The 9,263-nt window shown below is 49.8% G+C and overlaps 1 protein-coding gene and 1 non-coding gene across 5 annotated transcripts in view; both read left to right on the forward strand.

The window, feature by feature from the left end:
• The window catches only part of Prkcz (protein kinase C zeta), a 125,117-nt gene that overhangs the window by 101,006 nt on the left and 14,848 nt on the right, over positions 1-9,263 (forward strand). For all 4 annotated transcript variants that reach the window (XM_008852633.2, XM_008852636.3, XM_008852634.3 and 1 more), the window contains one exon: positions 9,142-9,228. In XM_008852633.2, coding sequence (XP_008850855.1) covers positions 9,142-9,228 — 87 coding nt within the window. The remainder of the gene's footprint in view (positions 1-9,141; positions 9,229-9,263) is intronic.
• Positions 646-748, forward strand: LOC115067623. The gene has a single exon (XR_003847007.1). It is a non-coding gene; the product is annotated as a U6 spliceosomal RNA (small nuclear RNA).

The following is a 9,263-nucleotide window of genomic DNA, read 5'->3' on the forward strand; positions in this document are numbered from 1 at the left end:
TCTCTCTCTCTCTCTCTCTCTCTCTCTCTCTCTCTGTGCGTGTGTGTGTGTGCGTGTCCGTGTTTGTGTCCGTGTTCCTTCCCCTTTCCCCTCTCCCCCTTCCCCTTTCCCCTCTCCCCCTAGAGTCTCACTATATAGCCCAGACTGTCATGGAACTTTCCTGCCTCCATCTGCCGAGTGCTGGGATCACAGGCACACACCATGCCTGGCATTCAACTTTCTTTTGTTATATATTGGTTGGTACAGGGGGGTCCAACCCCAGACCTGCACATGCCAAGCAGCCACTCTACTACTGAGCCACATCCCAGTTCTTCTTTGTCTATTCATTGTGTGTGTGTGCCTGTGTGTTTTATCCATGTATGTGTCTGTGCATGCGTGCGTCAAGGCCGGAGGCTGACTTGAGATATCTTCCTTAATTGCTCTTCACCGTAGGTTTTGAGACAAGGCCTCTCACTGAACTAGGAGACTAGACTGACTGGCCAGTGAACTCCGAGAATCCTGCCTCATGCTCCCAGCTTCACCCCCAGCACTGGAGTTACAGGCACAGCTTTTTGCGTGGGTTCTGGAGAGCTAAATTCAGGTCCTATGCTTGCAGAGCAAACACTTTCCCCACTGAGCCAGCCCCATCCCCTTTGCCCGTTCCCCATTCTTTTAAAAAACCACATACTAAAATTGGAACGATACAGAGAAGATTAGCATGGCCCCTGCACAAGATGACACACGAATTTGTGAAGCGTTCCATATTTTTAAAAACTTTTTTGTATTGTTTTTATGGATGAGTATGTGTGTGTCTGTCTGTCCATCTGTATATGTGAATGAGTGGATGCCATGTATGTGCAGGTTCCTCTGGCGGGAAGAAGGGACAGATACCTTGGAACCGAAGTTACAAATACTCGTGAAGCACCCAACATGGGTGCCAGGAAGCAAAATGTGGTCCTCTGGAAGAGTAGCACAGCGCTCTTAGCCATCCAGGCCTGCCCCCACCCTTCCTGCCACCCCCCATATACACGTACACACAACAAACAACACACAGGAGCCACGCAAATAGCCTCTTGGTTAGAAACCAGCTTTAGCATTCCAACAGGCACAAACATCAAGCAGGACTCACCTGCAGCCCCACAGTACACTGAGAACCCCCCAGTACACTGCAGACCCCCCAGTACACCGCAGACCCCCCAGTACACCGCGGACCCCCCAGTACACCGCGGACCCCCCAGTACACCGAGCTCACCATAGCTCCCTGCCTACCACTCTTGCTTCTTCGTGTTTTTTTCATGCCTGTTTTTCCACTTGGACTTTAGAAGCAACCTGTTTGACCACAGAAAACAGAAGGAAGTTTTCTGTGGGAAACTCCTGAATGAGGTAGATGTCCTCCTGTGCTGACTTCCCATCGGAGACATTGCTTTCCAAGTTCCCTTCACAGTTCCCTCATGTTCAATTTTGTCCTGAGTGTTCCTGCCTCTCCTCTCTATGGTAGGTGAGGTCCCTTCTCCATTACAATGCCTAGCAAGTTTGGGTTTTAGTGCTCACTCTGGCCTTACGGCTTCTCCTTAGAACTTTCAGGCCATTTTGTTGGGCTTGGGGATCACAGTGGTGACCCCTACAAGCAGGGCCAGTGTTGTCCTCCCTCACAGCATTGCCATCTCCTCATCCCCCTCAGGCTGCTGATGCTGGCTGGGTATCCCCTCCTTCCAGGTGACTGGTAAGAGTGACCAGCACTGTTTTCTGGCCCACAGATAAAATACTAAGGTGGCACAGTGTGGAGCACAAACATTAGACACATTCCGTCAGAAAAGAAGAACCAAATAGGAGGGACCAGAACAAACTCCCACACCCTTTAGACAGATGGCATGTACCTTGTATGGGCTGGAAGGGACAGTAGAGACCCAGCCTCTACCCATGGCCTTTACTCTGGGTTCTGAGTCACGGGAGACTACCCCTGGATGAGGCATTAGTTGTTAGAGACAGGACCTATCCCCTCCAATCCTGGACTGGCTGACTGAGGTGGGAGAAGATTCTAGAAACCCTAAAAGGATAGTGTGGAACAAGAAGAGGAACCAATAACTGGCTTGGAAAGGTACTTACCTTGGAATTCTACATCTGTTTCTGTTTTACTATCAAGAAAGAGCATTGTGGGCTGGGGAGATGGCTCAGTGGTTAAAGCATTTGCCTCACAGGGAAGAGGATCAGAGTTTGGATCACTAGAACTCACATAAATGTCCAGTGGGTATGACTGCTGACCTGTAGTTCCAGTTCCAGCCTTGGAAGCAGAGATAAAGGATTCCCTAGCCGTGGGAGCAGAATCCATGAACTCTGGGTTTGATTGAGAGACTCTGCGTCAATAAACAAGATAGAACAAGGGAGCTGGGGAGATGGCTGAGCAGTTAAGAGCACGGGCTACTCTTGCAGAGGACCTGGGTTTGATTCCCCACCCACATGGTGGCTAACAACTGTCTGTAACTCCAGTTCCAGGGGAGTTCAAGGCTCTCTTCTGACCTCTGCAGGCATTGCACAACATGGGTGCACTTACACACATGCAGACAAATAAATAGGCCTAAATAAAATGCTTTAAAAAAAAAAAAAAAGATAGAAGCGGGGTGCGGTGGCGCACGCCTTTAATCCCAGCACTCAGGAGGCAGAGACAGGCGAATCTTCTGTGAGTTCCAGGCCAGCCTGGTCTACAGAGTGAGTTCCAGGCAGCTGGAGCTACAGGGAGACTCTGTCTCAAAAAAGACCAAAAAATAATAAGAATTAAAAAAAGAATGATCCAGGAAGACTCCTGGCATCAACTTTAGGCCTCCAAACATGCACACACATGCTACACATATACAAACATGCACACACATGCAGCCATGCCAAAAAAAGAGAGCACCTTGCCTTGGAAGGCTCCTCAACATTTCTGTAGATGGTTGAACTTTCACTCCCTGGGGCTCCCTGAGGTGAACTGTCACCTGGCACTGACCCGCCCCTGGATGCCTAGGGAGCCCTGTGTTAGTCTGACAGTGTGTGTTTGAATTCAGTTTGCTGATACTTAATTTTTTTCATAGCTGTTTGTATTGATATTTGATTGATTTTCTTAAAGTCTTTATTGGATTCTCCATTTGATTTTTAGTTATGTGTGAGTGGATGTGTGCATGTGAGTGCAGGTGACCTTGTAGGCCAGAGGCATTGGCTCCCCCAGAGCTAAAGTTACAGGTGACTGTGAGCTTTCCAGTGTGGGTGCTGGGAGCTGAACTCAGGTCTTCTGGAAGAGCAGAACTCACTCTCAACCCCTGAGCCATCTCCCCAGCCCCCTCCTTATTAGATTTAAAAAAGAAAAACAACTTCTAAATTTTTTTTCATTCTATGGAAAATCCTAAATAGTATTAAAATTTATTAGCTACAACTTAGAACTTGTATATGTGTGGTGAGAGAGAGAGAGAGAGAGAGAGACTGGGGAGGGAGCCTAGTGGTTACTCTGAGCCACAGGCCTGGGATTACCTCTTGGTGGGATTCCCTGTGGGGATTCCCCCCCCATCCCTGCATTAATCAGTGTTGTTATTATTCATTTTAAGTGGTAAATTCCCCCAGGCCCTTCAGTGCTTGCTTGGCTATTCTGTTTTCTTCTGTCACTGAGTTTTTCAGTCAGGCACCATCTCTGACTCCAGGAAGAGAGTGGGCATCCTCTGGTATCTGAGGACCCCAGCCTCTCCAAGTCACACTGACATTCAGACAGTTCGTGGTGTGCTCCAAATTTGTCCCTGAGACATCAAAGCTAGCTTGTCCCCTCCCCATCTGTATAGAAGATTTCTTTGAACAAGATGAAATTCTCTTGTTGAATTGGCCATGTCCAGTTTCCTTGTCTGTTCACGTCTTTCTGAAAACATCACGGCGCTGGGTTCGACTCGTCCTTCCCACTGTGCACTGCTCCTGTTTTGTACCTTTGGTGTGACGGAGCTTTGATCTCAACTTTCTCAGGCCTCAGTCATGGGTCTGGTCTGGCCTGTCGTTCTGTCCTCCGTGCCGCAGACTCACATCTAAGCTGGCTCTTTATCATGTCTCTCCCCTCCTTGAATGGCTCGGTCATCTGGGGCCATCTGTTGGGAACAGAAGACAGGACCTGGAAACCAGGTCTCCAGGCACGGGTTGTCTGATGTCAGGACCTTTGGTGCCTCAGTGTCTCCCTCCATGTAATAGGAAAAATGGTACTATTTACCCCATAGTGTTTAGAGTAAATGAGTTCTACAGAGTGAGCACTATGAAAGCTTTTGTTTTCATTGTTAGTTTATTTTGGGAGTTAGCAAGCTTTCTCAAATGACCAGACCGTCTGTGTAGCCTCGGCTATCTTGACAGCTGGGATATGTTCTGAGAACTGTGTCGTTCGACAAGCAAGTTGCTGACATTGGAGCATGCTTATGCTCACTAGGTTATGATGTCACTGCTGACACAAGAGCCTGGGGGTGGTTCATGGCTGTGTTTTCAGACTTAACGGTTTTCATTGCGGCTGCTTGTTCTGCAACAAACGTAGCCACAGACAAGTTTAAGGAATGTGCATGGCTACCAGATGTGGTAGCCCGTGCCTATGATGCCAGCACCAGACGTGGTAGCCCGTGCCTATGACCCCAGCACCAGACATGGTAGCCCGTGCCTATGACCCCAGCACCAGACATGGGAGCCCGTGCCTATGACCCCAGCACCAGACGTGGTAGCCCATGCCTATGACCCCAGCACTCTGGAGACAGAGGGATCAGGAGTTGAAGGCCTGCCTGGACTGCCTTAGACCCTGCCTGTCTCAAAATAGAGGGGAAAAAAATTAATAAAATGTGCAGGGCTGTGTTCTGATAAAACTTTATTTGTAAACACAGGCAGTAGCCAAGTTCATAGTGTTACTTTCTGACTCTCCCCACACTGTCTGGTGCTCTCGGCTTTTCTGTCTGAGCCATGGTCCGGGCTGGGTGCCCATGTTGCTAGAGAGCAGGGGAAGTGGTTTCTTCTCTGGGTCCTTTCCTGGTGAGGCAGGCAGGACAGGGGAGCAGTAGATCTCACCATCACCTGCATCTTGCCCTTGCCCTGGACCCTAGAGCCAACCGCTCCTGTTTATATCCCTTTGCTTATGTTGATGGATCCATTTTACTGGGTTTCAGTGACTTCTGCCCACTTTGTTAAGAATAGGTGATAAAATCCACTCTCAGGCTACTCGCTGCTTCCTTCTTGCGGTGGTGTAACCTTAAGAGCAGACGAGATCTAACTGTAAAAGTGTAGTGGGCTCTTCTAGGCCCCTGCCCGTGCTTCCAAGCCTCCCTGGAGAGTTGGTATAGCCATGTGTCCAAGGGGGCTATGGATGAAGTGACAGATGTCCCAGTCTAACCCACAAACAGCCTGTGTCCTGTGAGTACGTCTGTGTGAGGTGTTGGCTGCAGCCCAGCTAGCAGAGGAAGTCATGGCCCAATACAGAATCTCAGGCTCAGGAATGTGGTGTGGGAGGCTCCTGCCAGGCCCTCCTGCAGAGGGCCAACTGCATGAGCAGATATACCTTGTAGTGGCACAGCTATGCACACCCAAGCCATCCCAAGTCACCTACAGAGCAGTGCGCATGGACCCTGGGGGCAATTTCTGCTTCTAGAAATGTTGAAAGCCATACCAAGGTTTTATCCATACACAAAAAGAAATTTGCTGGGGATGGTGGCACACACCTTTAATCCCAGCACTCGGGAGGCAGAGGCAGGTGGATCTGTGAGTTCAAGGCCAGCCTGGTCTACATAGTCAGTTCCAGGCCGGCTGGGGCTACAGGGAGACCCTGTCCCAAAAAGACCAAAAAAATCTTTCGTTTCACAGTTGCTTTTATAACTGAAATTGGGAAAGAGCTGGAGGTCAGTTTGACGGCCACTGTCATGGCTTGTAAGTAAAGGCACCTGCCACCAAGCCCGACAACCCGAGGTTGATCCCTGGGACCCACATGGTGGAAGAAGAATTGACTCCCTAAAGTTGTCCTCTGACCTTCACATGCATGCTGTGGCAAGCACACACACACACACACACACACACACACACACACACACAGAGATTAAAGGAGAAGGGAGAGGAGCAAGCTGGTCATAGTGGTACACACCTATAATCCCAGCATTCAAGATGCTGAGGCAGGGGGATCAAAAGTTCAAAATAAGCCTGGTCTATGTAGTGAGACTCAGGGGGGGGGGGAGATCACCCACTGTTTTGTAGCTTCCATTAGACGAAGAACCCTGGTACAGAAATCTGGTACAGAAATGGCCTGCCTAGAGCCCTCACCGTGGCCTCTCTAGGTAGAGATACTGCCCTTCCTTCTGCTTTTCTGAGGCTTAGCGTTCTCCAGGTTACGGTGTCTGCCTTTGTTCTCAGGACCTGACCTGGCTTTCTGACTGTTACCACCAAAGCTTGAAGTGTGCTCCCCAGAGTGTTGGGGAGTGTTGAGGAGAAGGGATCGACCCCTCCCTCATGGCAGGTAGACCAGGACCCATCAAGCATAGGAGTCCTGGTAGGTGGGAAAATATCAGTACTGTGCTTTAAGTCACCCAGAGAATTTGGGGGGGGTGTTTTTGTTGTCATTGTTTTTATTTTTGAGATGGTCTTCCTTTAGCCCCATCTGACCTGGAACTCACTATGTAGAACAGGTTATTGGTCTTGAACTCAGAGATCCTCCTGCACCTGCCCCCCGAGAGCTTGGACTAAAGGCATGTACCCACATTCAGCACCCAGAGAGAGTGAAAGAAATACTTTTGACTAATTTTTAGGTGTGAGACATCTTGTGGACTCTGACAAGTTTCGCAGGACCTGCCTTCCATAGGCTGCAATCATTAAGTGTGTTGACTTAAGGGATTTTTAAGGGGTACTTAAAGTCCTTCCTCACTTGGGGTTGAGTGTCCTGCTTGTCTACACCAGGGCGGCTGCTTCTGTAAGGGCCAGAGAGTGAACACCTCTGTGGAACAGTTACACAGTAGCAGCCACAAGTGATTCGCAGCCGGTGTCCATGGGTTCTTCCTTGCACCGTGCATCCTCAGTAGCTCTGCCAGTGTGGTTAAAAGTCCTCAGCGGGAGGGGCATACTGAACATGTACTGATGTGGTGATCGGGTTAGAACTACGGCCTCGCCCATGCTGTACCACTGAGCTGTACCCCAGCCCCAGGTACTGACTCTCCTTGCCGCTATGTCCTAAACAACACAGTGTAACAACCGTCTGTCTGTGTGGTTTCCAGTTGTGTTGGGTATCATAAGTAACCAAGAGATGACTGATAGTACATCGGAGGATGTGCCTGGATTCACGGTACATTTGCCGTTTTATATACAAAGCCTGAGCAATGGTGGGTTTTGGGTATTGAAGGGGGTCATGCAATCTACCCATGGATACCAAGGGCCAACTGTATACTGAGTATAACTGAGTTCCAATAAAACTTTATAAAACATGGCAGTGGGCCAGCGAACCCCATAGGGCAAGCGCAAGGTTTGTAGAGGACTTGTGAGTATATCCTGCAGACACGAATGAAGAGAAGTGCTGTCCCTGGCTTCCACATAAGCATACTGGGATTTTCTTCAGGACCAGGATGCCTGATACTGGCCTACCTAGGGGAAATCCACAGCTCCTCACCTGGTGCTGAGGGCTTTTGCTCTGATTTCCATATATTAGGGGTTGTTTCTCATCCAAATATGCCATTAAAAGCTTGTTTAGTGATTCACAGCCAGTTAACTTTCTTCTGGCTTCCCTGGCTCCCCGTCAGAGCTCTGGAGACAGAATGCAGGCATCCATCCACAGTAGATTGAGTAAGCCAGTGAGCTTCAGTCCGGCCAGCTGAGAGCTCTTGCAGGAGCTGGAGATGAAGGGTTGCTTGGTCCTTTCTGCACTGGCCGCACCTTCTGCCGGTGGGCGGCAGCACCAACAACACCAGCAAACTGCAAACAAACATTGCTAAAGCAAACAGTCCCAGCAAATGCGAACTGCCGACCCAGATGTCCCCAAGTTGCCCTTCTGGGAAATTGTGTGTGGATTGAATTTTGAAAATTGAGTCTTATTAAATGCAGAAAAGATCTTATTAGTAAAAGAAACCACATGGCCAGTGTCAGGAGACATGAGGTAGATGCCAGTTCCTAAACCCAAAGATTATACCCATGAAGCTCAGACACTCCTCTGCTCTGACCTCTGCTTGACCCCTGCTGCCCCTCCACTTTCCTGCTTGTAGGCCTGGTGGCATCTCAGACCCATGGTGGCCATCCCCCTCTGGACCTACTGTGCTGTTCTTATACTAGAGTGTCTATGTCCCAACCCCCACAGCCATGCTGAAACCCTGAGTCAAACCCATTCCTGTCCCTCTTCCCTGGTGTCCAGCTTACTGTTAGACCTGGTCAGTTCGGCCTGGCCCCTTATTACTGCCTTATCCCTGATCCACGATGCCTACTTTCACCTCCCTGGAGTTCATCCACACAGGGAGGTGTGAGCAGTCAACCCTAAGACTGTGCCCCCCTGACGTGCTTCTTTACCTGCCACCACCTGGCCTGGGCACCTAACCCCATGGGTCTCAGCCCATCTGAGCCAAACCTGCTCTAGGGCAGGCCACAACTCTGTGCTCTCCCGTCACCCCATGCTCCATCCAGTCCTCTGCTCCTTCCTTGATCATCTATCTATCACTCACCCAGGGCCTCTGACCACTGTCCCTGCCTAATTTTAACCTTTTTTACCCTGAGACAGACCTGGCACTGTTGGGAACATAGAGATAAAATAATACATAAATGAACACCTACATTTATTTCTTCTTTTCCAAAAACAAGCATCCTACCTTGTTTCATGATGAAACCACAGCCGTTAACCAGCGTGGCCTGGGACCACAAGGAGCAGATGTCAGGACCAGGCCTTGCACCTTACTCATCCAATCCTCAACCTCCCTTTCAGCATGGGCTTTTTCCTGCTGACCCCAGGAGCTCCCGGGTGGTCTATCATCTCCTTGCTTTGGCCATTTAGGAGTTGTTATAAGAAGCAGCAGGTCAGCACCCAGGGGTGGCTCCGCCTGCTGCTAAAAGCGATCACCTAGGGAGGTTCTGCTTTGCCTGACCACATTGTGGAGCTTTTGTCTGCAGTAAGCAGGACGTGTGCTGCAGGGTGATTTCAGCCCCCAACTCCTTGCCCCTCTCTCCTGCCAGCTTGTTCCTGGTCATAGAGTATGTCAACGGGGGGGACCTCATGTTCCACATGCAAAGGCAAAGGAAACTTCCAGAAGAACATGCCAGGTAGGTGCTAGGGCCACTGCGGGGGGGGGGGGGGG

The sequence above is a fragment of the Nannospalax galili genome, unplaced genomic scaffold (assembly GCF_000622305.1).
Source record: "Nannospalax galili isolate Female #2095 unplaced genomic scaffold, S.galili_v1.0 scaffold806, whole genome shotgun sequence".
NCBI classification, from domain to species: Eukaryota; Metazoa; Chordata; class Mammalia; order Rodentia; family Spalacidae; genus Nannospalax; species Nannospalax galili.